The sequence below is a fragment of the Mastomys coucha genome, unplaced genomic scaffold (assembly GCF_008632895.1).
Source record: "Mastomys coucha isolate ucsf_1 unplaced genomic scaffold, UCSF_Mcou_1 pScaffold5, whole genome shotgun sequence".
NCBI lineage: Eukaryota > Metazoa > Chordata > Mammalia > Rodentia > Muridae > Mastomys > Mastomys coucha.
Window position 1 is genome coordinate 106,051,992 of NW_022196911.1, and position 26,841 is coordinate 106,078,832.

General features: G+C 45.1%; 1 protein-coding gene across 1 annotated transcript in view; it reads right to left on the reverse strand.

Annotated features, from left to right (window-relative positions):
- Positions 1-1,981: 1,981 nt before the first annotated feature.
- LOC116077637 overlaps positions 1,982-26,841 on the reverse strand; it is a 34,575-nt gene continuing 9,715 nt past the window's right edge. Inside the window, exons 2-5 of the mRNA XM_031352324.1 lie at positions 24,975-25,171; positions 8,341-8,477; positions 4,659-4,832; positions 1,982-2,227 (exon numbers count right to left, since the gene is read on the reverse strand). Coding sequence (XP_031208184.1) covers positions 1,997-2,227; positions 4,659-4,832; positions 8,341-8,477; positions 24,975-25,171 — 739 coding nt within the window. The 3' untranslated portion in view covers positions 1,982-1,996. The remainder of the gene's footprint in view (positions 2,228-4,658; positions 4,833-8,340; positions 8,478-24,974; positions 25,172-26,841) is intronic.

Sequence of the window (26,841 nt, forward strand, 5' to 3'; positions counted from 1 at the left end):
CACAAACCAAAGAACATACACACAGGCTGGACTTAGGCCTGCCCACACATATGTAGCAGATGTGCAGCTTGGTCTTCATGTGGGTTCCAAACAACTTGAATGAGGGCTATCCCAAAAGTTGTTGCCTGTATGTGGGATATGTTCTTCTAGCTGGGCTTCCTTGTCTGGCCTCAGTGTGAGAGGATGTGCCAGTGTGCTGGGATGCTCAGGGGAGCTCCCAGCTGATCAGAGGAGAAAGGGATGGGAGATGAGGGATGGAGGATAGGGGTGGGGGTAGGGGGAGAGGAGTGTGGGAAATGGTGACCAGGAAGAGGGCAGTGTTTAGGATGTAAAGTGAATAAGGAAAACAAAATAACATTAAGTAAAATTGAAAAAAAATTAAAAGGAATCATTCTTGCAGAAACACCTGCTGCTGTCTTTGTGAGATCCAGAGGCAGCCCCCAACTTGTCCCTCAGGGTAATAAATCTCCTTTGTGTTGAGAATTGGGTGTCTGGGTGTGTTCTGTGCTGACTTGGAGGCCCCTTCAAGAACAACACATTCCACTACAACGTGTTGTAATGTTGCAGATCTAGAGCCTGTGTTATAATTTATTTTGGGTAATTTTTAGCCCCCTTAGCAATTCATTGCCCACTTCTCTGACCTAACAGCCCTGTGACTGGCAAATTAAAGCCACTGAAGTGTATTCTTAGAGCAGGAGCCGCCCCCAACAGGAGCCTGGGATGGTTGCTAAACAGCATCTGTGGCCAGTAGCAGAGATCTCCCTACTTTGATTTAAACTGCTCACAGGATGTCTCCACAAACGTATCTGAAATAGTCTTAATTTATGATTCCCAAATTGTTACTGATTGGAGTATGGGATTTGTGGTTAGCCTGAATCTGTGTTTCTTGGCTCTATTACTCATACTGGGTTCTAGAATGAGCCATTTCTCACTTTTTCTGAGGTAAGAGACTTGGTTTTATGTCTATGTGGTCTTTTAGTTTACCGATGACCTGCAAGTGAAGCTGATGACCCAGAACCAGATGACCCTTAGAGAAATATTGGGCAATGGGGCTGTGAGACAACCAAGTATAAACCATGGCAAACAGACCTTGGCTCAAGCAGGGCCTCCGCCTCGTCAGTGAGGGTAAGACACTGGCAGATGACCTGAAGGTTTCAGATGCAAGCACACATGCTCTTCAAATACTGAGATCCATGGCCATTATTTTTAAAAATAACTTTTTTTTTTTTTATGATGAGCACATATTGCTTTTAAACATCCAAAGAAAATGGAAGCTATTTAGAGTGGAAGAGTTCATTTAGGAGAGCAGCCTTAGCTTTAGTGTTTATAAATTATAAAAAGGTTTGTTATCATTCAGTTTAAATAGATGTTTCTCCTTGTCATGATCTGATTTATAAACCACTAAATGTCCCAGATCTTAATTGCTTTCCCATCAGCCATGTTCCTTTCTTTTTCTGATACTAGATTTTGTCTCCCAGGACATTCCCAATATGATTTTTTATTAGCTTCCTTTATAATTAGAGACGAGCCACCCCATTCCAGCAAAGGAGGGACTTTCTTTGAACTGGAGAGACAGCCTCTTTCTCCCCCCTCTCTTCTCTTTTTCTCTCTCCCCCACCCCAACCCTCACTCATAGCATAAGGACAGTATTCAATACACTCTGTGGTTAGCTGCCCTGTGAGGAACTAAACCCAAGATGGTCATCTAATATCCCAGGAGTAGCAGGTGAGCAATGTTGGACTTGTGGCGCACAGAGTGACAGCCTTATCCTACTAATTTTTCAGGTTTCTGAGGAAAGTGTCATTGAGGATTTGTGTCTGGTTGTGCCTCTTACACTACCTAATGGTTCAGCCTGTGCCAGAGCATGATATGCTCATTTCTTAGACTATATAAACACGGTCATATGGAAGGCTGGCTCAACGGTCTTGGATCCCTGGATGCTATCTGTCTTCATGTCAGATCTTGCAGTGAGGGACCACAATCCAGTTTTGCAATTTTATTTCATGTCGTTATATTTTGTTGCTTTAACTATCGGGGGGAATAAAGGCTTTTTAATGTGGTTCACTGGCTTCTCTTTTTCTCGATGGCCATCCTCCTTTCCCAAGGCCAGCTCTTTTGAAGACAGGGGTAAATCCTGGAGATTCATGTCACCGAGGGATGAAGTATTTATTCTCCGCATGTGAGAACTCATGGGCAAGTCTCTGGGCAGCACCAACCTTTGCATCTCCTATGAAGCAGAGAAGACTGGTGATGAGGAGGAGGGTGGGGTACCTGTTGAAATCTCCAAAGGCAGCTGTTAATGGGAGTGTCTAGCTATACCTTCCCAGGTTCAAACCCTGGCTTTGCTATGGAATGCTAACAGTTGTAGACAAGCATCTGTGGGTTTTTTCCTAGCTTTATGTCCTACCTAGAGAGTGAAAGTGATGCTCACTGGGCAGAGCGCTTGAGAATGAAGTGTCTTCAGCGCCGAACCCAGGTGGTGGTTTGAATGAGAAATCCCCCAACTCCACCCCACAGGCTCATGTATTTGAACGTTCAGCCCCAAGGGATGCTGCTTGGAGAGGTTGTAGAACCCTTAGGAAGTGGAGCCTAGCTGGAGGAAGTACTGGTGGGGTTTGAGAGTTTATGGCCTCACTCCACTTCCTGTTCTCTCCTTCTGCTTCCTGGATGTAGAAAAAAAAATCACCAGCCACTTTCCTGTTGCCACTATGCTGCAGGACGCCCTCCCCCCCCATCATGGACTCTATCCGTCTGGAGTCATAAGGCCAAATAAACCCCTTCTTCCTTCCATCGTTTCTTGTTAAAGAGTGTTTTATCACATTAACAGGAAAGTCACTACCGAAACATGACATGAGTTAATAACTTAGCACATGGGCACTGTTTCTTCTAGCATGAGGGAGATAGTCTCTTCCCATAGAGGAGGCATCCATTGGTAGAAGCTTGTTCTCCAGCAAGACCGCATGCTAATATGGATGGCTCTTAGGTCCTTCTGGGCAATCAGTTTATGCCTCCTCTTCTCACTAGCCACTTATCGTGACTGCATGACTTTGGTTCTTGGCAGTGTGATCTTGGAAGAGCAGAAGCTCCTTGGGGGTGGGGTTTGGAGTTCCCTTCTCGGGGTTGGGCCTGGACACAAGCACCGTGTCTGAAGAATAGTGGTCAGTGGACAGAAGAGGAAATCTGGCTAGTTTCTAGAAAGATCAGAGAGTGGTAATTTTCAAATTCAACTTCACACGGGAATGTGGTTAGTACGACAAACAGTCTGGTTTGCTCTGGTCCAAAGGAGCAGAGATATTTGCTTTTAGAACAAGGACCTCGGAGTCCTCTGAGACTCAAGACTTCATGTGTTAAAAGTGGGAAACGGGAGGGACAAATGGGCAAAGTCAGTCTTGGAGAACTAAGGATGAGTTGGTGACTTCATCTGAGGAGCATAGTGATATCTGGGATCCAACCCCAAGCTTCTCATCTAACTGTTCTGAGAAAGGCTTTGACATTATTAATATATCTAATTTCCTGGCTGGTTCTGATGTTCGGTAAGCATTAGTACAGATGTGCAACAGCATGTTCCAGCACACATCAGAGGGCTCTGACTAGTTGCCGTTGACGTCCTATCTCTTTCATGCTCAGGGTTCTAGTTGTTAGTTACCCCTCTAATGGGTACCCAATGGGTGCCCATTGGACCTTCCAAGGTGTATACATTTTCTGTGTGTGCTGAGGAAGAAGCAAGATTGGGACATGGTTGACTCGGTAATAAGGCACAAAGGCAGTATACAGAATCATTCAGGAAGGCAATTCTAAGCCCCCTCCTGCCAAAAATCCTCCACATAATTGAAATCACAAAAGCTTGGGATTCATGCTCTGTATGTTTGTGTGTGTGTGTGTGTGTGTGTGTGTGTGTGTGTGTGTGTGCGTGCGTGTATCCATGGGTACATGGATGCCAGAAGAGTGTGATAGATGTTCTGATCTATCATTCCTTGTCTTACTCTCTTGAGACATGGTCTCTCACTGAACCCATAGCTAGACTGACATCCACTAAGCCCCAGGGATCCTCCAGTTTCTGCGCCTTGCCACTCATAGAGCTACAGTTGCAGATATGTACAGGGCCACACTCAGCTTTTTATGTAGGTGCTTGGGGATTTGAACTCAGGTACTTATGATTGCACAGCCCATTAAGTCATTGTCACAGCCCTCGGAATCTATATTTTAATCAGTCATTCCATGTAGGAACAGAGGCACACTCAAATTTTCAGTCTGCAAGAACGTATACCTCTCTTTCCCAGTATAGCTCTTGGAATTACCTCATCTCTGAACATCAATGCTGTAGCCACTGCCTTCTAACAATCCCCTGAACTCCTCCCACAGGTCATTGTCCCATATGATATGAGAAGACTACTTATAGTGGCAGATGGGAGGACCAGTTTCAGCTCTTTACCCCCTCCTTTTCAGAGAGCTGGCTGTGAGCAAATCCTGAAGAAGTATATTTAACTGTAGATAATGAGTCCAGAGAGGAGATGCTTGCCATTCGAAGATACTGAGTTATGGAGTTTAGTTTTTAACCCTTTGTTCCTCTGCATTATTGGGGCCCAAACTGACTAATAAACTCCTGAAAACGATGAAGAACTGAGGTTTGTGCTCCAAGGACTTAATCTGAAACTTACTGTGGTGGCCAGAGCCTGGAAGGGAGAGAAGACCTGTCCAAACTGATAGCATTTGTGCACGTTGATGTCACCAAAGCGGCTACGGCGTTCCTTCCACCCTGCCAGCCTCTTCTCTGCCTTCATATCCATAAGGTGCCTGAAAGGGCCCTGCTGGGGCAGACGGATCATTCGTGCCTGCAAAGGACCAGTTAGCATGGGCGCATTGTTAGACAAGTCATACCATACAGCAGGCAGCTCTTGCTCATGTCTCTCATCAATGAGATGGACTTTTGTTGGCTTTTGCCTTCTGCTATCTTGAGAGACAGAGGAAAGAGCCACACCTTCAGGAGTTGTGATGGTTTGTATATGCTTGGGCTAGGGAGTGGCACTGTTAGGAGGTGTGGCCTTGTTAGACTAGGTGTGCCACGGTGGGCATGGGCTTTAAGACCCTAGTCCTAAACTGCCTGGAAGTGAGTCTTCTCTTAGAAGCCTGCAGATGAAGATGTAGAACTCTCAGCTCCTCCTGCACCATGCCTCCCTGGATGCTGCCATGCTCCTGCCTTGATGATAATGGACTGAACCTCTGAACTTGTAAGCCAGCCCTAATTAAGTGTTGTCCTTATAAGAGCTGCCTTGGTCATGGTGTCTGTTCCCAGCAGTAAAGCCCTAACTGAGCAGGCATCTAGCACCACACACCGAAAGCCAGAGCACAGGCTGAGTTCCAGCTCAAATGGTGCTGATTCACTATGGGACCTTGACTTTTCACTCGGCTCGATGGGGACTGCTGACCAAGGTTTTTTTTTTTTCCAAGCTTTGGCATGGCATAATTTAGATGAAAAGCAACACATTGGGCTCAGTCAGTAAAATGTGTGCTCTGTAAATGCATACTCTTGTAAAAAGCTGATGATAGCAGTGTGCATGGTGATCTCATGTATACACACACACACACACACACACACACACACACACACACACACACGATCCTGGTGCTGCATCAAACCCGGGCCTATCTGGGAGGTGTTTTCTAGATTAGATGAAGTATGTAGAAAGACCAACCATAAATGTGGGTGACCCTGTTCTGTAGATTGGGGTCCTGGACTGAACAGAAAGCAACATGTCAAAGAAGCACCATTGCTTCCTGCTCTTGTCACCAGGCTTTCCTGCCCATGGTGGACCATCCCTTTGAGCCAAAATAAACTCCCTCCTCTGCAAATTGCTTGTATCAGGCATTTCCTCCTAGCAATTAGAAAAATGACTACTGTGTTTTGCCTCCCTGATTTTTCCAGTTTCTGACCACAGGACCCTCAACTCCTTTCTTTCTCTCTTCTTACTTAGTCCATTTGGACTCTTCAACAGGTTCCAAATTCTTTCCGGACAACACAAGTCGTTCTTGTACAACGAGTTCCACCTTGTGATCTGCTCATGTGTGCCTCACCCGAAGACTTTTCCCAGGAATGCTTGGCTCCCTTCTTAGTGGAGGAATCCCAGGAATTACCATCTCTCTCCACAGCTTGACTCTTGTTTGTTTCCACAAAGCCAGGAATCTGGCCAGTAACTGAGATTGGTGGCTAATGGCTTTGGGCTGCTGATAACTGAGTTTTCCCCCTCATTCTAACTAGGCATGTGGCAGAGTGAGGGTGTGGAAAGCCAAACTCACCACAGGAACTTGGTTCCGGTGAGGGAGCTAGACCACATCCTGTCTCCCACATAAGCAGGAAACAAGACTAGGTTTTGTTTCTCCCAGCACTGACCAAAAAGACCCCAGATAGGGACTGAGATGGGCACCCTGGAATGATGACAGAGGAGCTGACAAACATTTGAGCCCAGTCAGATCTCAGGGATCAAGATGATCCTTTCCCAGATGGGAAAACTGACCCAGCAGTGTGGAAGGGGGCTTTTCTAGGTCCTGTCACCTCTGCCATCAGATTTAAATGTCTAGATGTAGTTTCAGGGTAGCTGCTCTTTCAAAGGTTTACCATGAAGAGCTATAACTTGTTGGTGATGGGCCTCAGACAGACCAGGACCAGCCTCATCAGGTCTGACCAGAGCTGACCTCCCAGGGAGCTCTCTCTGCAGTGAAAAGTGAGTGATCCTTCCATCTGTCTCCATCTTCATCTCTGCTGTTTCTTCCTATTTGCTATGTTGACTTCCTTTAGAAGACTCAGCATCATTGTCATCCTCATCACCACCACCATCCTCATCACCATCATCCCCATCACCTCATCCTCATCATCACTATCATCATCTTCACCACCACCACCATCATCCTCACCACCATTATCATCCTCGCCACCACCATCATCATCCTCATCACCACTACCATCATCCTCATCAGCAACATCATCCTCATCACCACCATCATCATCCTCATTACCAGCATCATCCTCATTACCACCGCCCTCATCCTCATTTGCACCACTGTCATTCACCATCATCCTATTTTTAGTACAGGACCTAAGTTTACATCTTTTCTGCTTGCATCCCACCCATCCTAACCTCCTATTGTTTTCTTGCCTTCTCCCTTACTTCTAGTCATCTTCTAAGACCCTGAATTTTGCTTCCAATGACTTATCACCTCCACTGGGAGCCATTCTAAACTTAACTCTTGACCAAGTTAGCTTTCTTCAGGATGCCCCCAGCATTCTCTCAAAGGCTCTTTGTCCCTCTGTAACTTACTGCTAGTATCTCTCTCTATTTGAACCTTGCTGTAGGATATCTGACCATACCGTGAACCCCGAGATTATGTACAGGAAAAAACTGTTTGTGGTTGTGGTGTGGCTCAACCCTCGCACACACCTTTTATCCAGGAGCTTTCTGATTATTGTAAACAAGATTAAATAAAGTCATCCATAGGTCAAGAGGCAGAGCAAGCAACCAGTTGACTGGGAGTGAACTTAGGAAAAATCCAGAGTAAGAGGAAGTCATGGGGACAGATGACAGGAAGTAGAAAGGAGGGACATTCAGTTTGAAGGGTATTTAAGACGGTGTGGAGAAAGAGCTTTGTCCTTCTGAGATAATGGATGAGGAGCAAGGTCAACTGGGTGCTTTGTCTGCCTCTCTGAGCTAGCAGGCTTTCACCCCAGCATCTGGCTCTTGAGTCTTCATTTGGTAAAATTGAATGATTGGGGTTTTGTTTTAAAACTAACAGAGCCTGCCCCAATTAGATGTTCTCCACCTACATGGTTTGCAGACCATGTAGGAAGTTCCCTATGGAAGTTTGTCATCCAGATGAATATCTGGATTTGGATTTTCTGGATTTTTAAATGTCTATAAGAGGAATAAAAATTCAGAATTTAATTCTGAAGTGTTGGAGGAACATGTTTCCCACAAAAGTGAAAGAAACCTATTACTTGTGGGAAAGACAGCCAGCTCAAGGGCGGGAAAGACAAAAGGTCTTTTGGGACATCGAGGGGAAAAGACCACCTTATGCGGTCTACACAGGGACAGCAGACACTCAGGGCATGGAGGCAGAACGGTGGCATCCTGGGGTGGGAAATGCCTCCAGGAACCTCAGAGAACTCTGCACACTGGAGAGTGTCTTCTTTTGGTCACTCCCCGAGTGAGGCTTACAGTATATTTCCACATTTGCAGGTGCTTCACTTCTCTCTCTAATCTGAAACACTGGCAAGCAGGTGACAGGGTCGGGGTGGGAATCCTGTCCCTCTGATCCACCCAGCCATGACTCCCCGTGTTCTCAGCTCACCCTTCTGTGGGGACTCATCTTCTCAGTCTGCAACAGGTAAGGAGATGAAAGAGGGCTTGTGTCGTATATTCGGAAGCTCTTTGTTGTTGAAGGGGACAATTCACGACCTTGTCCTGCAGCTTTGCTGTCTCTTTCTCCTAAGGGGGTTAGAGGTAGATTTATAGGACCCAGAGGGTTTGGCAACCTCCAATCTGTTTCAAACAAGCAGGAAGAGAAAGGCTGTATTCCAGAATTCCCTGATCCGGTGCTTGCTTCTTTGCTACAATGAACATGGTTACTTTTGCAGTGTCTGATCACAGGGTATGGCAAAAGAACACAGCACACGCTCCACCAAGAGCCGAGAATGGAAGCCGTGGTGGGGATGCATGGGAGCTGATCTGTCATTGACCTGACTAACTGAAATCACAAGCCACTTGGCACTACAGTGGGTGAGGGGTTTTCTTGATCAGGTTTTCTTGATTTCAAATAGGAAGACTAATCCTGAATATGGATGACAGCCTCTGGAGGTAGTCCAGATGGACATGTAGAAGAAAATGCTTTTCTCTCTGCTTGCTCAGACTCTCGTCGGCAAGTTTGTCTAGCTAGTTGTGGGGGACATTCCTTCACCAGTGTTAGAACAGACTTCTTTAGAATTCTTAAAGATTTATTTATTTATTATATGTAAGTACACTGTGGCTGTCTTCAGACACCCCAGAAGAGGGTGTCAGATCTCATTAAGGATGGCTGTGAGCCACCATGTGGTGGCTGGGATTTGAACTCGGGATCTTCGGAAGAGCAGTCAGTGCTCTTAACTGCTGAGCCAACTCTCCAGTTTCTTTAGGATTCTAATCTAAGACCAGGCACTCCCCAGGAACCGTCCAGGGCTTCAGTGTCCTATTTGGAACTACTGAGACATTCAGCCTCATGGACTGAACAGCCACTGTATTCTTGGCATCTTGACTTGAGACAGCCATTGTCGGACTAAAAGGACCATATCCTTTAGCCAAGCTAATAAGTTTCCTTTTAATACATGTGTGTTCCTTTGGAGAGCTGAATAAAATAGAGAACTGGCTAATAAAGGTGCTGTGAAATTCCTAGGTGATGCTTGGAGATGCCTTGAGGAAGCTCCGAGAATGTGTATTATCAGGAAGTCATTCTGCCGCAGCTATATGAGCTGAGTGGATCTTCACTGTGGGGATTTAACTGAATAGAGAATATCAGCAGTGCTCTGGCATGGTTGCTTAATGTTGTCAATTAAGGAGTCAATTGTGCAAACCCTTCATTTTGCTGCATGAATGGACAATTCTCTGTCTTAATGCAGAGGTTGACAAACTTTCTCCTCAAAGGCCAGATGGTAAATACTTTAGGATTTGTAGACTGCATGATCTTTTCCCCCGACTATATAGCATGTCTATTGGAGCACATGTCTATCGAAGCACATGTCTATCGGAGCACATGTCTATCGGAGCACATGTCTATCGAAGCACATGTCTATCGGAGCACATGTCTATTGGAGCACATGTCTATCGAAGCACATAAATCCCTTTGGTCGGGCCTTGGGAGAAAAGGGCTTGCTGTGCAATCATGACACAAGTTTGATCCCCAGAACTGGTATTATAGAGGCATGCTGCTGTGCCTGACTTTTTTATGTGAGTGCTGGGAATCCAGAATCAAGTCCGCATGTTTGCCAAGCAAGCACCTCACCTACTGAGCCATCTCTCTAGCCTCAAGGCTCCTTTATATTAAAAACATAACAAATGTCCCTAATTTCTAGAGTAAATGATTTCATTTCCACATTCCTTAATCACCTCTTCTCATGCTGGCCAGATTTCATGGAATTGTGGGAATTTCCTAGGTGTACTCTACCTCCCAAGGATGCACAAGGGGGCTGTTCATCCTCCCGTGCGTGAGCAGCCATGGGTAATCAAGTCCACTGCATCCCCTGGGCTTTCTCTGAAGGTTTCCTCTGTTGGGCCAACCCTGCTGCTCATTCGTTTCCTTTTCTTCTATGGAAGTAGCTGCTGCTGTTCAGGGCTAGGGCTGCTGTGTGCTTCCTCAACACCTCCTTCACACTGAGTGGAAGCCTTGCATTTCTCAAAGGATTAAAAACAGAGAAAGAAGTAAGGAAGCTTGCCAAACTCATTCTATGAAGCGTCTATGAAATTCTATGAAGAGAATTTCAGACCACGTTTCCTTATAAAAATGATGCAAAAATGCTCAATAAAATACTCGCAAACCAAATGCAAGAACATATCAAAGACATCATCCACCATGATCAAGTAGGGCTCATCCCAGGAATACCAGGATGGTTCAATATATAGAAAACCATCAATGTAATCCATCATATAAAGAAACTGAAAGGAAAAAACCCCCTCATGATCATCCCCTTAGATGCTGAAAAAGCCTTTTACAAAACCCAACACCCCTTCATGTTTAAAGTCTTGGTGAGATCAGGGATGCAAGGCACATACCTAAACACAATAAAGTCAATATACACCAAGTCAATAGCCAACATCAAGCTAAATGGAGAGAAACTTAAAGCAACTCCACTAAACTAAGGGTCAAGACACGACTGTCCACTCTCCCTTTCTTTTTGATATAGTATTTGAAGCTCTAGCTGGAGCAGTAAGACAACTAAAGGAGATCAAGGGGATACAAACTGGAAAGGAAATTAAAGTATCACTATTTGTGGATGATATGATAGTATACATAAGCGACACTGAAAAGTCTACTAGAGAACTCCTACAGCGTATAAGTATCTTCAGCAAAGTGTCTGGATACAAAATTGACTCAAGGAAATCAGTAGTCTTCCTTTATACAAATGATAAATGGTCTAAGAAAGAAGTAGACACCATTCACAATAGCCACAAATAATATAAAATACCTTCACGTAATTCTAAGCAAGCAAGTGAAAGACCTGAATGACAAGAGCTTCAAGTCTCTGGAAAAAGAATCTGAAGGAGATATCAGAAGATGGAAAGATCTTCCATGCTCACAGATCAGTAGGACTAACATAAAAGTAAAAATGGCCATCCTACCAAGAGCAATCTATAGATTCCATGAAATTCCTCTCAAAATTCCAACAATTCCCATCAAAATTCCAACACAATTCTTCATAGACCATGAAAGTACATTCTCAATTTCATATGGAAAACCAAAAAAAAAAAACCTGGGATGACTAAAACAATCCTGAACAATAAAAGAATTTCTGGAAGCATTACCATTCCCTGACCTTAAGCTATACTTCAAAGTGACAGTGATAAAAACTGAATGGCACTGGAACAGGTTGGTCGATGGGATCGAACTGAAGAATTGGACGCAAACCCACACACCTACAGACACTTGATTTGTGACAAAGAAGCCAAAACCATACAATGGAAGAGGAAGAGCATCTTCAACAAATAGTGCTGGTATAATTGGATGTCTGCATGTAGAAGAATGCAAATAGATTCATATTTATCATCCTGCACAAAACTCGAGTTCAAGTGGATCAAAGACCTCAACATAAAATCAGACACACTAAATCTTATAGAACAGAAAGTGGGAATAACTCTGAGCTCATTGCTACGGGAGGCAGCTTTCTAAAGAGAACAGCCATAGCTCAGGCACTAAGATCAATAAATAAATAGGGCCCCCTGAATTAATTAATAAATGAGACCTCATGGAACTAAAAAAAAAAAAATCTGTAAGGCAAAGGACACTGTCAATAGGATAAAACAACAGCCTACAGAATAAGAAAAAAAAAAACCGTCACCAACCCTATATCTGACAGAGGGCTAATACCTAAAATATCTAAAGAACACAAAACATCAAATAAGCAAAGAGCAAACATGGGCCGCACTACCTCTCCAGCGCCCACCCCCAGCTCGCGTGGAGCACATGTGCAGTTTGGTCTTCATGTGGGTCCCCCAACAACTGAGGACGGGCTTTCCCTGAATCTGTTGCCTTCCTGTGGATTCCATGCCCCTAACTGTCCTGCCTTGTTTGGCCTCAGTGGGAGAGGATGAGCGTAGTCCTGCAGTGACTTGATGGGCCAGGGTGGAGTAATATGAGATGGGGAGTGGGCAGTGAGGGGAGGAGGTGTAGGGGGTCTGGGAGGAGGGGTATTGATATTGGGATGTAAAGTGAGTAAGTAAAAAATAAAAATAAGAACAGAAAGAAGTCAGCCTCACTGAGTGCTTCCCCTTAGAAGCCAAGGTGGGATATGAAAACATGACTCAGCTTTTTCTGAGGAGATATAAAAACATGACTCAGCTTTTTCTGAGGAGATATAAAAACATGACTCAGCATTTCCTGAGGAGATATAATAACATGACTCAGCCTTTTCTGAGGAGGAAGGGAAGATGGGAGGGATGGCGGAGCGTGAGGTGAGAGGGAAGGATTAGGAGGAGAGGAGCGTGGGGAAGCTCCAATAGGGATGTAAAGTAAATAAATTAATAATAAAATGTGACTCAGAATCAGTCTTTCACAGTCTGCTAAAACATTTAATTCTGAGGCTATGGTCTGTTCTGGCATGTGGGAAGGGTTCTTTTTTTTTTTCTTCTTTTTCCTTTGAGCTTGCGTTCTGAGCATACACATCTGGGCGGGTGTATGTGGAGGATGGTGATCATGCTTCGGTGTTGTATCTCATGGACTGTCCAGCTGTTTTTTTAGGCAGGATCTCTCACTGGCCTGGAACTTGCCTGTTAGGCTAGACTGGGCTATGAACTTCGAAAGTCCATCTTTCTCCTTGTCCTAGTGTTGGGGTTTCAGATATGTGCCGCCATGCCATTTATTACATGGGTGCTGGGGATCAAACTCAGGGTCTCGCACTTGTGCAGTGAGCACTGACAGACATCTCTTCAGCTCTGAACATTTCCATTGGCGGGGTAAGGTGATGGTTGGGCTACCATGGTTTAATGGGGTGTTTGGGAAACAAGTTCCTGGGGAGAGGACTGTCAAGGTGTTGGTCTGAGCGGAAACTCACTTTTCTTCCCAGATGCTCCGCCTCTTAGGATGCCTGTCTGGAATACACAGCAGTGTGTGACATGCCAGGAGGGACTTTTCCTCTAGACCCCAGGCACCAGAGCACACGAGGCTTTCAATCTCAAATGTCTTCCATTCTTCCAGCATTCTCTTAAGAGGAATACAGTCTCATGGGGCTTCGCTGTAGTACCCTTAGCCACTAACTGTCTGCCTTTGCAACTAGCATGGCTGGACTCGGGGACTATTCATCCAGCAGGCAGCAGGAGCAGCCCCTTCCAGGCTGGGATGAAGGAGGCCCTGGGGAGGACAGAAGGCATAGATAGGGAAGCAAGGGTGTGGGAGACTCCAGGCTGCTCTTTATTTTTTTGTGAGATCACCAGGACACGGGTAATTTTAAAATTCTTTCTTTAGTAATGGTTTTTAGGGGTCAGGGAGAGGGGAAAAAGGAAGGGAAGACGCAGGGAGGCGTTCTCTGGAAGCGATTAAACCCGGAGATAACACATACTCACAGAAAACTGGAAAATTTAAAAGAAGATTTGTTTGTGACCTCAAAATTAATCCCATGCCCTGGATGCTGAAAATACTTCTCTTTGGGCACAGAAAGAGCACCTTCCCACTTAACTCTGAGCCCTTTAAAGTAAAAGAAGGCTTCTGCTGAATGTCTTTGTTTCCTCTTAAGAAAAGAGCAGGTCCTTGGCAAATACTCTACCCTCCTCCCCCCGAGCTGCACCCCTACATCTTTGGTGTTTATTTTTGTTTTCTCTGAGAAAGGTCCTTGCCATGTGCAGGGCTACATAAAAATACATTAGCTTACCTGCATAAGCCACCATGCCCATGTCTGTGGAGGCCTTAGGCCAACCCTGGGTGTCATCTTTGGCTCTCCAGCACCTTTGAGACAGGCTCTCTCACTTTCTTGAAGCTCACCCATTAGGCTGGTCGGTCGGCAAGCTTTCAGGACCCTCCCATCTTCACTTCCCCAGTGCTGAGAATTATACCTAGCCCTTTCTGCAGCTTTATCCGGGTTCTGGGGGATTGGCCTCAGGTTTACGTTCTCTCACAGCAAGCCCTGTATGGACTAAACCTTTTAGAGCTATTTTTAAAGGGGTTTTAGTGGTCAGGGTAGGGGCACTGAACCTTCACTGGCTGGAGTAGCAGCTCCTGGTCCTTGGAGTATGTCAGAGCCTCCTGTGGAGGCTTTCAAAAAGTCCCGTGTGCAGTGTCCCCATGCCCACTGAGTCTGAAGTCCTGTGTGCAGTGTCCCCATGCCCGCTGAGTCTGAAGTCCCGTGTGCAGTGTCCCCATGCCCACTGAGTCTGAGTTTGGCTGAGTAGTGCTTTGAACAAACCTCTGGATGATTTCTGCCAGGGCAGCAGGGCCTCACACACAAACCCTGATAGAATATGGACTTAGCTGTGTGAACTCTGGCAGCCAAGTAGATGCTCCTCTGTGTTGCAAGCTAGAAGCCAAACCAGGAGGTTTTTTGAGGGTAGAAATTATCACCCTATGGACTACAGTGCTTGGTTTCAGCACTTTTTGTTTCTGACAATGGCTCCCATATGCTAAAACAAAACATAAAAAAACAAACACTGGGTTTTTAAATATCTATCTGCCTGTCTGTCTGTCTGTCTGTCTATCTATCATCTATCTATCTATCATCTATCTATCTGTCTATCTATCTATCTATCTATCTATCTATCTATCTATCTATCTATCTATCTATCTATCTAAAAGTCATTCAGTTGTACTAAAGCTTTAAGGCTTCTTGCAAACTTTTGCATCAGGGGAAAGCTGTTAATGCAAGAGAAACACTGTGATTTTTAAACATTTTAATTTGACTCTGTTATCATTACTTTTCCTACTGTCTCATGTAACCTAAGCTGGCCTCAGACTCTCTGGGTATCTATCCATCTGACCCTCTGAACATCTGAACATCTGACCCTCTTTCGTCTGCCTCTCAAGTGCTGGGTGACATATATGCATCACTATGCCTGGCTTGTGATCTCTTTTACATTAATATTGTTTGACTCCCCCAGCTCCTAGCATGGGCTCTAGCCTGTGGCTTGAGTATTCTGAAGGACCATGTAAGATAGAATCTGAATCTTTATTGTACAGAGTATGGCGGGTGGGATTCTAAGATGCCTAGGATTTAACACCATATGATACATGCCCTAGATGATTCATGCCCTTGGATGTGACCTGGGCCGCTGAATGTGATGATCCAACATTACAATGACCATGGCCCTATATGGCAAAGATAAAGGGATTTTGTAGTTTAAAAAACAAACAAACATATAAGGTGACTCTAAAGGGATCAAGGAGGAGCTTATGAGTTGGAGAAAAGGCTCAGTGGCTAAGAGACTTGTTAGGGACACCAGCCTGTTTCCTAGAACCCACATAGTAGCTAAGAACCATATGTAATTACAGTTCCAAAAGATCTGATGCCCTTTTCTGGTCTCAGCGGGAACCACACATATGGTACACATGCCTCCATGCAAGCAAACCACTCACACCCTCAAAATAAAAACAAACAAGGATTGTATCTTGGCAGGCCTGACCTAATTTACTGAGTCCCTTAGAAATTATCTTGGGTTTAAAGCCTTCAAGAGACAAGTCTCCATGAGTTCTAAGTTTGCAAAGAAATGGACATTGCCAAGGACCCAGAGTCGCAAGGAGATGCCAAGTGTAGGAGTCAGCTAAGCTTTGTCCAGTTTTCTGACCCATAAGAGCAGACACAATTAGCAGATGTTTTAATCCACAAGATGTGTGGTCATTTGCTCTGTGGCAAGAGGACTCTGATCCAGTGGTGGAGAGATAATAACAGAGAGAGGTTAAGGGACTTGGCCAGGAACACATACTGGAAGCTGATGGAGCTGGGAGGCAAGCCTCTTCATTTGCTACAGTGTGCTGTTAAGCACCATTCCACCATCAGTTCACAGAAAAAGGCTCGCTGGCACCAACCCTCTTATTTTTTGGAAAACATAAACTGGGACAAACCAAGGCTGACTCTAAACCCTGCTGGGTTGTGAAAATTAGAAGAGCTGCTAGTACTGCACAGAGTTCACACACACACACACACACACACATCTCTCTCTCTCACACACACACACACATCTCTCTCTCTCTTTCTCTCTCTCTCACACACACACATCTCTCTCTCACACACACACACCTCTCTTTCTCTCTCTCTCTCTCTCACACACACACATCTCTCTCTCACACACACACACATCTCTCTCTCTCACACACACACATCTCTCTCTCACACACACACACATCTCTCTCTCACACACACACATCTCTCTCTCTCTCACACACACACACACATCTCTCTCTCACACACACACATCTCTCTCACACACACATCTCTCTCTCACACACACATCTCTCTCTCTTTCTCTCTCTCACACACACACATCTCTCTCTCTCACACACACACACATCTCTCTCTCACACACACACACACATCTCTCTCACACACACACATCTCTCTCTCACACACACACACATCTCTCTCACACACACACACACACATCTCTCTCTCTTTCTCTCTCTCTCTCACACACACACCTCTCTCTCACACACACACATCTCTCTCACACACACACATCTCTTTCTTTCTCTCTCTCTCTCTCACACACACACCTCTCTCTCACACACACACACCTCTCTCTCTCCACATACATACACACATCTCTCTCACACACACATCTCTCTCTCTTTCTCTCTCTCTCACACACACATCTCTCTCTCTCACACACACACACACATCTCTCTCTCACACACACACATCTCTCTCTCTCTCACACACATCTCTCTCTCACACACACACACACACATCTCTCTCTCACACACACACACACCTCTCTCCACACACACACACACACATCTCTCTCTCTCTCACACACACACACATCTCTCTCTCTCTCACATACACACACACATCTCTCTCTCACACACACACATCTCTCTCTCTCTCTCTCTCTCTCTCTCTCTCTCTCTCACACACACACACACACACACACACACACACACACACACACACGGTAGCAGACTCAGGATTTGGTTACCACCTAGGCTGTCTTCGTAGGATGTTGGCTGTTCCAGGAGATGAAGGACAGTGTTTGTGAGTAGATGTATTTCAGTGGTTGATTCTAAATGCTGCCTCCTACAAGGTCACTGGTGTCCACACCACAGCAGACTCTGGGTCCTTGGAAACTGAGAGTTGCTGTTCTCTGTAGCTGCGAACTTGGAAAAGTCTCTAGACTTTCATAATGGGATTTTTCTCCTTTATGAATCAGGGGTAATAGTACTTGGTCAGCCCTGACCCTCACCATCAGTTTCCCATCATCCTTGATCCTAAGTCATGAAGTGAGTGCTTTGCATATAGAGCCATTCCATTGCTCTGCGACTGGGATGATCCTGTGTCATAGTTCTGCCCAGAAAGCAAGGATAGTCTGGTGTGGGGAAGAGGATCATGGGAAGCGATCATTTTCTAGTACACAGCTGGAATGAACCTGTTTCATTTTCCAGGCTCCATCCGTCCCTTTCCTGCTTGGAAGGTGTATGTGCTATACCTCAGTGGTGAGTAGCCATCTTGTTGATGTGAGACTAAGGAAGAGGAGGGAGCTGTGGAAAGCTTGGGTCTCTGATGGCAACATGGTCACACCTACCAGCTTTTTGTGTTTTTCTCAGGATATCTTGTTAAATGTGTTCACTTAATAGGGTATGGCCAGTAGAACCCTAAGATGCCTAATTCTAGGTGCATGTCCTAGATGATCCAATGTTCCAATTGACTATGGTACTACAGGGCAAAGATGAAGGCATTTTGTAGCTAAAAGTCCTTATAAGTTAACCCTAAAAGGGGTCGAGGGGGAGCTTGATCTCTTTATATGTTTCTTCTGTTTATGACATGTTATTTTTAAAGAGTTTTTAAAACAAAGAACAAATAATAATTCATACATTATAATTTAATGACCCCTCTCTAGAGATGTAAGGGATATAGATAAGAGAGGTAGATGTAAAAAGAGCCAAACACTTCTCTTTCTCAGTATAGACTCTTGGGAAGTATCGACGCAATGTGGGGTGGGGCATAAGTGTGGCGCAAATGGCATTTAGAGTACCAAGTCACCAAACAAGCCTAACAAATATGGCCTTGTCAGAGGCACAGCGCACCCAAGAGGGTGCTGCCTTTTGTCTTTGAACACTGAAATCTAAAAATAAAGACTTTGGAAAGTAACAAGCCAATCTGCTAGCAAAGTGATGTCTTCGGTCAACAGACAGGGAAGTGGGAACCAGGAGATGGATGTTCTCTCCCATTCCAGTCAGAGCAGAGTCTCTGAATCCAACTCCAGGGTTGGCTGCAGGAGGTAGTGGAGCAAATGTGGTTCATTAGAGGAGGATGGTGAAGGGGCTGAAGAAAACAAAACTCCCCCGTCCTTGAGGGCCATGGTTATGAGAGGAGGGAACAAACAACTGTCTTTGCGAAGGGTGGACTTAGTTGGCAACATACAGTTTTAGAATCTCATGTATTATGGAACATACTCATTTGGTTCAAAAAAAAAGATGAAGCTGGGGATGGAAACTTCAGAGGGGTGGGTTTGGATTTGGATTGAAGGGAAAACCTTCTATCAATATCTTCCACAAAACAATAAATTGGTTGTGCTCCTTGTCTCTGTGACAGACCTGACAGAACTGGAGAGAGGAAGGACTTGTTTTGGCTCACAGTTTGAAGTGTACAGTCCACCACTGAGGGGAAGGCATGGTGGAGTTCTTAGCATCATGAGTGTGTGGCTGGTGCTCCTCACATCTCAGGGGACCAGGAGATAGAGGGAAATTGGTGCATGACAAACTCCACTTTGTATTACAGAAGACAAGATTCCTTAGATCAGTGGCAAACTACCCATCACCACACAGGCATGCTTGTGGAGGATCATTCACTCTCCTGGGTCTTGGGTCTATGAAGTGGAAACTTAAAGAGTTCTTTGCAAAGTTAGTTGGATGGTGTTTTGCTGGATCAAACCTGTGAAGGAACGTTTCATTAAAGTGGACACAGTTGCTAAAGGCTAAGACTCATGAAGGAATGTTTTGCTGAAGCAGACACAGGAGAGAGGATGTTCTGCTAAAGGAAGCACGCAAAAGGACATGTGATGAAGGATTCTTTGCTGACGACACACATGTATTGGTCTGCCTTTCACTGTGTAGTTGAGTACCATTTGCTGGGACCAACAACAAGAAAGAAATGCACCAAAAAAACTTGTGGTGGTGTGCTGCAGTTTCTTGCTGCTTCTAAGGAGTTGGGCTGATTGGTTGCACGTGCCGAGGCAAGGCACATGACGGACAGGTGATGTTTGGATGGCATAAATAGGTCTCTACAGAGTGATGAAGACAGAGCTTGGCTTACATATACAGTTAGTTGTGCAACGCTGATGGGTCTCACGTCTTTGCTGATCTTTGCTTCCCCGAGAGAGGCACAGCCAAGAACTTCTCCTGGTGTCCCTCCTGGTCCTTTTTGCTAACCCAAGCTGAGGCTGAGGTCTGGCTGTCTCTGCTAGGTCATGTCACTGCTATTGCCAATCCAACCCCACTGAACTGGACTGCTGGTATATCCGTGAAGTGTTTGAGAATGGATCAAGCTGCCGTTGTCTGCTAACCTGTGAACTCAACTACCAATTTCCAGACAACACAAACGGGAATTGCTCCAAAGAACCTTTCTAACCAAGTCCACTTCCCCTGTATCCTTTCTTTTCCACTACCTCTGGTGGGTAGTAGGCTACAAGAAAGGTTAAAGCCTTTAAGAACCATTATTAAAAATAAAACATTGAAAAAATTAAAGTTATAGGTCTATATCCACTGTCCTTCCTTTTTCTGAGATCTCTTCCTCCCAGAAAAACAGTCATGCTCTGTGAAACAACCCAGCCTCAGTGGGCATGTCCCACCAGGATATGAGTTATGCAAGATTGGCCTGAAAGATGAGTTTTCTCTGAGTCTGGATCAATCGGAGCAGGCTTTTTTGATCTGCCGTCTCCAAAGTTTTCCTTTATACCCTTAAGCAGAAACAGATCCTAAGCAAGGTTTGTGGCTTCAGTCACATCCAATACACAGCTTTTGGAGGAGGGAGGACTGGGGGGGGGGGGCTCTTCAGTCTGTCATCTCTGCCATTTGTCTGCACATAGGTTCCAACACTTACTGTGGAAACCACACATTTCCAAGCAAACCCATTTCTTTTTCAAACATGCTTGACTCTGCCTGCCTGTCTGCCTGCCTGCCTGCCTGTCTGTCTGTCTGTCTCACACACACACACACACACACACACACACACACACACACACACACACCTACACACTACAATTCCACTACAAATACTAACATTTCTGTAGGTGCCTTGTCAGTCAATGGTAGCCCATTTTGTTTCTGCAGCTCATTAGCTCTGAAGCCAGTGAGGCCGCCCAGCCCCCACCTCTTTTCCTCCATGGTCTGTCAGGCTTGGAAGATGAAGGAAGAGTAAGTTGACAGACATGGAAACCGGCCTGGCTCTGGCAAAAGCATCTGTTGGAAACTTGCTTTGTAATTTCCTGAACATTTAGGGTCAGAAGTGGGAGGACACCCCGAGATGGAAGAAAATTCTAGTTGCTTTGATGTGGGAGGTAAATAAGAAACACACAGACTTGAAAGAAGTACAGTGAGTGGGTTCTGAACTCAGGCTCAAGGATAAACGTTTCCCAAACACTCCTTGCCCAGAGCTTGAGAGCTAACTGCCTAAGAAAATTTACTTGGCCCAGATGGAACCACCTGTGGATGAGAAGGATGCTCAACATCCCAGCCCCCCAACAGAACTGGTCTCTGCAAAGATAGGATGCCTTGGAGACTGGGTAACACATTATCTTCATGTCTTTGACCATTTTTTATTGGTTTTATTCTCCAGAATGTTTTCAGTTCTTGGAGCAGTGCCTGACGCACAGTAGGTGGTCAGCAAGTATTTGCTGAGTGAAAGACAGGTTGTGGTCTCCATACACAGCTCTGTCTGAACCTCCTGTCACTTTGTTGACTGCATAAATGATGCGTAGAGGTAAGAAAGCTAGAGGGACCTTGGTCCCTGTGATGATTTGTAGGTGCTTGGCCCAGGGAGTGGCCCTATTAGAAGGTGTGGATCCTGTTGGAGTAGGTGTGGCCTCATTGGTGTAGATGTGTCACTGTGGGCGAGGGGCTTAAGACCCTCACCCTAGCTGCCTGGAAGTCAGTCTTCCACTAGCAGCCTTCAGATGAAGATGTAGAACTCTCAGCTCCTCCTGCACCATACCAGCCTGGATGCTGCCATGCTCCTGCCTTGATGATAAAGGACTGAATCTCTGAACCTGTAAGCCAGCCCCAATTGAATGTTGTCTTTATAAGACGGGCCTTAGTCGTGTTGTCTATTCATAGCAGTAAAACCCTAACTAAGACAGTCTCTAATCAGAATTGGAAAGAAAGTCTAGGGAAGCTGGGAGAGAATCAATATGGATGTATGTGGCAGTAGGAAAGCTTCAGGGTCCTGGGAGACCCAAAGAAAGTGACAGTAGTGTACAACCCTTGGTTTGAGCATCACCTTCAAAGCACTAATGATTTCTCGCTTCCTTGGCTTTAAAGCCAAAGCTTTTATCCCAAGATAAACGGTCTCCACTCCCTTTCCTTTTCACCTTTGCTGCAGGTCATCTCTTCTTTGTCTACCCTGCTCCCCCACGTTCTCCTTGAGGACTAAGAAGTAAGGCATGCTTTTCAGGAGACGCATTTGCTAAGCTCTTCCCTATCAGGGTCATACGTTCCTAGCTCTCACGGGCTGGAATGCCACTACAACAAGTTTTTTTTCTGGGGACCCCAACTGTATATCTTCATAAAGCATGTGGTGTCTGCATAAAGCAAAATGCATTCTGGGCTCTGTGTGGCTGGGCCCTTGGAGTCACTGGGAGAATTTGGCAAATGCATTTTGTCAAACTTGTCAGCACTAATGGCCCCGTGTTCATGACCAGGAGGGCCTTTTTCTTTCAGATTATAAGTGAGGTCACAGAGAGCTATCTACCTCAGAATGACCTGGTTTGTCACTCTGTCTCTGAAGCACGAATAGCATTATGTTATGCATTAGCAAAGGGTTTGATTCCTTTAGCGAGAGAAAGATATGAAAATGTAAAGACAGCTTGCCAATCAGAAGCTCTCTCAGCCCAGGCAGTGTGGGTACCTCCAGGGTGGAATGTCCTTGCCTTTGGTGCTAAAACAATTCTGTGGGGAGATAGCAGGTGAAGCTGAGTGCAAGAGACAAAAGCAGGGAGAAAAGAGAGTGTGCCAGAAGAACTGGGGTGTAGCTCACTTGGTAGTTCAGTGGCTAGAGTGCTTGCCTAGGCTACAGAAAGCCTGAGGTTTTGTTCCCCAACATAAACTTGACCTGATGGTACATAGCTGTCACTCCAGAAGTGAAAGCTGGAGGATGTGGAATTTGAGGACATCCTCTGTTACACAGTGAGGCTACACAAAGGCTAGCCTGTGATACATGAGACTGTGCCTATAAATATGAAAGTGAATGAATAAACAAATAAATATAAACCATTGTCTTGCAAATAAATAAATATACGAATAAAGACTCCCTCCATTAAAAAAAGAATTTGCAAGAGTAGAAAGAAGGAGATGCTGTAACATGGTGCTGTTTCATCTCTCTTAGTTATCGCATCATTTCCCTGGCTCTGAAGACACCTGCCACTGCCACTAGGCAAGCTTTGTTCTTCACACTTGAAGAGAACTCTCAGTGGCTAGTAGCTATTCTCTTTATGGGAATGTTTCTGAGATTTAGGTATGAACCTCACTGGATTTGGAGGCTCCATTCAGTATGAGGGAACCCAACATGCAAAAGCAAAGGGACAAAGAGTTGTGGGGCCCTCGCCAAAGCCAAGTATCCCCAAAGCTCAATCAGGTCCTCTTTCTGAGGGTTTGTTTTAAGTAAAATCTTGACCACTATGAACTCTAGGGACTATATTAACAACCAACCTGTCAACACATACTGATACCACTGATACTGTATTGGTCTAAGATCTTGAGAGTTAACACCTGCCCCGCAAATGCCTGGCATTGTTATTCAAGAGATAAGGAAGCTTCATCCCTTTTGGCTAGCTTCTATAGTACTGAAAGGGGCTCTACACACCTGCTGAGGAGGCATACAGCCAACAGCCTTTCCAAACGATGAGCCTTGTGAGCTATAATAACTGGCCTGACAAGACATGCCCACAGCTCCAATAATGGTGTGAACATCATGAGAGGAACCAGCCACTTTCTGATTGGATTTAAGACCCATTCTATAAGATGAAACTCATACCTGGGCACCATTATCAGGCCAAGAACCTGTGTTTAGACAAGTAATAGGCTCTGATAGAGAAGAACTACTATTATTCTACTAAATGGACACAATATTAAACCAACTCCTAATGACTTATCACTACACTCATAGATTATTATATCTATAAACCCTCATTAGAAAAGTTCCTTTCTTTCTCTCTCTCTCTCTTTCTCTCTTTCTTTCTTTCTTTCTTTCTTTCTTTCTTTTTTTTTTTTGTAGTAGATGGTGGTTAACACAGAGACTCATGACTGGTCACAGTTCTCAGGATAAGAGCAATTGAGGTGCTCACGCCTAAACTGGACATCCGTGTTACATTCTTCCTCCCAGGGTTCAAGGGTCACCATGAAAGAGGGAACAGGGAGGCTGTAAGAGTGACATAGGCTTTGGATGAATAGGTTGAAATAGTGTTTTCTAGACACAACAAAACAGTTACACATCTGAACCCACAGCGATTGTGACCCAAGACAGAAAAAAACAAAACAAAACAACAACAACAACAAAAAGCTCTGCATGGAATGGGGTGGGTGTAAAGTCCCATCCCTAGCTGAGGAGGTATTGGTGATTCATGGCTGCTTGATAAAGAGTTAGTTCCTGGGCTGGAGAGATGGCTCAATGGTTAAGAGCACTGACTGCTCTTCCGAAGGTCCTGAGTTCAAATCCCAGCAACCACATGGTGGCTCACAACCATCTGTAATGAGATCTGACCCCCTCTTCTGGAGTGTCTGAAGACAGCTACAGTGTACTTATATATAAAAAAATAAATAAATCTTTTTAAAAAAGTTAGTTCCCTTTAAGGGAGTGACCTCTGGTAGGTTGAACATGTTCCAGGGAGTGACCACAAAGAGTATATAGATTGAACAAACTGGACTCAATGGGTTACTTCTTTTTTTGAGACAGGGTTTCTCTGTGAAACCTGGCTGTCCTGGAACTCACTCTGTAGACCAGGCTGGCCTCAAACTCAGAAATCCACCTGCCTCTGCCTCCCAAGTACTGGGATTAATGGCGTGCGCCACCACCACCCGGCTATATTTTTAAAATAGAAATATAATAAAACAAATCCCTTCTTTCCTATGTTGTTCTTGTCAGATGTTTTGTGACAACAATGAAACAATAAGTAATATGGAGAGTAGAGTTTTTGAGCCAAAAGTTCCATTATGGATTGTAGTCACTCTGCAGACTTGTTGTTACAGCAGAAAACATATAGTATACTACATATTCTGTATGATTATCTTATGACCTGAGCTTTGCCCTTGTCCTGCACATAGTTCCCAGGTCCGGAGACCTGTTTCGGAAACCCCGTTATGCCCACAGGTGCACCAGGACGGGGCTCTCCTACCTTGTGTATCTTCTTGTGGTTCTACTTTTCTGAGGGAAAGTCCTTCCTCTGCAGCCCCGCCATCTCCTGCCTCCTCAGTTCTGCTCCCAGGACTCCAGACACCCTCCTTGTCTTGCAGCATCTGACCATGGAGTGAGTGGTGGCCCTCTGGAAGCTCTTCATGTTTTTTGTTCTCCCTTTTCCTCTCATGAGTAACCCTGAACGTGGAGAGAAGCACAAGTCTACCATTAGGTTCCAAATGACTCAGTGACCTATAAACGACTCAGCTGGTGTGTGGCCAAGTGAGGAAGAGATTGAACTGGGACCTCCAACCTCATGAAAAGTTGTTTAATGTGGACAGAGAAGAAACTGATAATGCCGGCTGATTCTTGAAGAAGACAGAGCTGGGAGAAGGTTAGTAATCCTCAGAAGTGACACTGGCTATGACAGCTTTTTAGTTATGTTTCTTATGGCTATATCCAAAAATCTGACAAGAAGTAATTAGGAAGAAAAATTTATTCTGGTTTGCAGTTTGAAAGCAGGCAGTCCAGGACAGTGGGGAACCATGGCAGCGGGAATGGGAGGCTGGCCGGTCACACTGCACCAGTCCTCAGGAAGTAAAAAGTGAACAGGAAGCCGAGTGGGGCCATGTAACCCCCAGGCCCACCCCAATGACCCACTTCCTCCAATGAGGTTCCATCTAAAGATTCCACAACCTCAAACATCCTCCAAGCATTTAAACTCTCGAGTTCTTGGGGGGGGGGGAGCATTTCATATTTAAATCAGAGAAATTTTCTGATCTGGGATGCTCCTCCAGACCCCATGTGTTGAAGATATCTAACTTGTGGTACTTCAGAGGAGTCATAGAGATGTTTGTGGGGCCTGTGTGCCTTTGAGGGGTGTAGTCTGCCTCTGACCGGTCCGCTCTCTTCTCTTTCTGCCTTCTGATGAAGAGATGAGCAGCATTGTACTTCTTCCTGCTCTCACCGTGACAATCTCACAGTTCATCTCAGGCTCAGAGACAGTGGCACCAGCACACTCAACACTGAAGCTGTGAATAGAAATAAACCTTCCTCTCCTTAAAGTTGATTTCTTCCGGTATTTTGTCACAGCCATGGAACACTAACCTATCAAGTTGTTTCATTTTTGTGGACTGAAGACATCTTCCTCCACGTTAAACTATTTGTGCATATTTTTAGGATCTTCCAACACGGTCTTCAGTGACTCCCAAGCACCTGCTATCTCACTCAGCTAAGATCACCCTGTCTTTCCTGATCCAAGTCTGCTCATGCCTCTCCGTTGCTCCCTCATCAGTGATGTTTCAGGCTCCAGAGTCTTGGTGACTTGGCCCAAGTTTCTCCCTCTGTCCATAATACAGCTGTTTCCTTCCTTGTGCCCACTCCTCTCCTGTCCTCCTGGGAGTGTCTAGGGTCACTTCCTTGGTATCTTGTCCATGACACCTCCCCTTCCTATCTCCAGGGGCAGACCCATTTTTCCCCTGGTCATCACTTGTGAGTAAATTCAGTTTTATAACAACAAGCAACACTTTAATGTTCAGGCAGGTCACAGGTCTTTTATCTCTTTTATAAGATGATAGGTTCCATGAGGCCCTGGGTTCTGGCTACTGTGAGCACAGGTATTTCTCTGTCATGTAGCACTGTGCCTGGCATGAGGTGAACAAACTCTATTTCATGGGCAGATGGGAGCACATTGGGGGAGGGTAGAGAGATATAGAAATAAATGATTCAAAATATTAACTACAGGGGAGGGAGAGTTGAGGTGTGCCTCTGTGTGTATGTGTGTGTGTGTATGTGTGTAAGGGGGGGTGGGAGAGAGAGAGAGACACACACACACACACACACACAGAGAAAGAGAGAGAGAGAGAGAG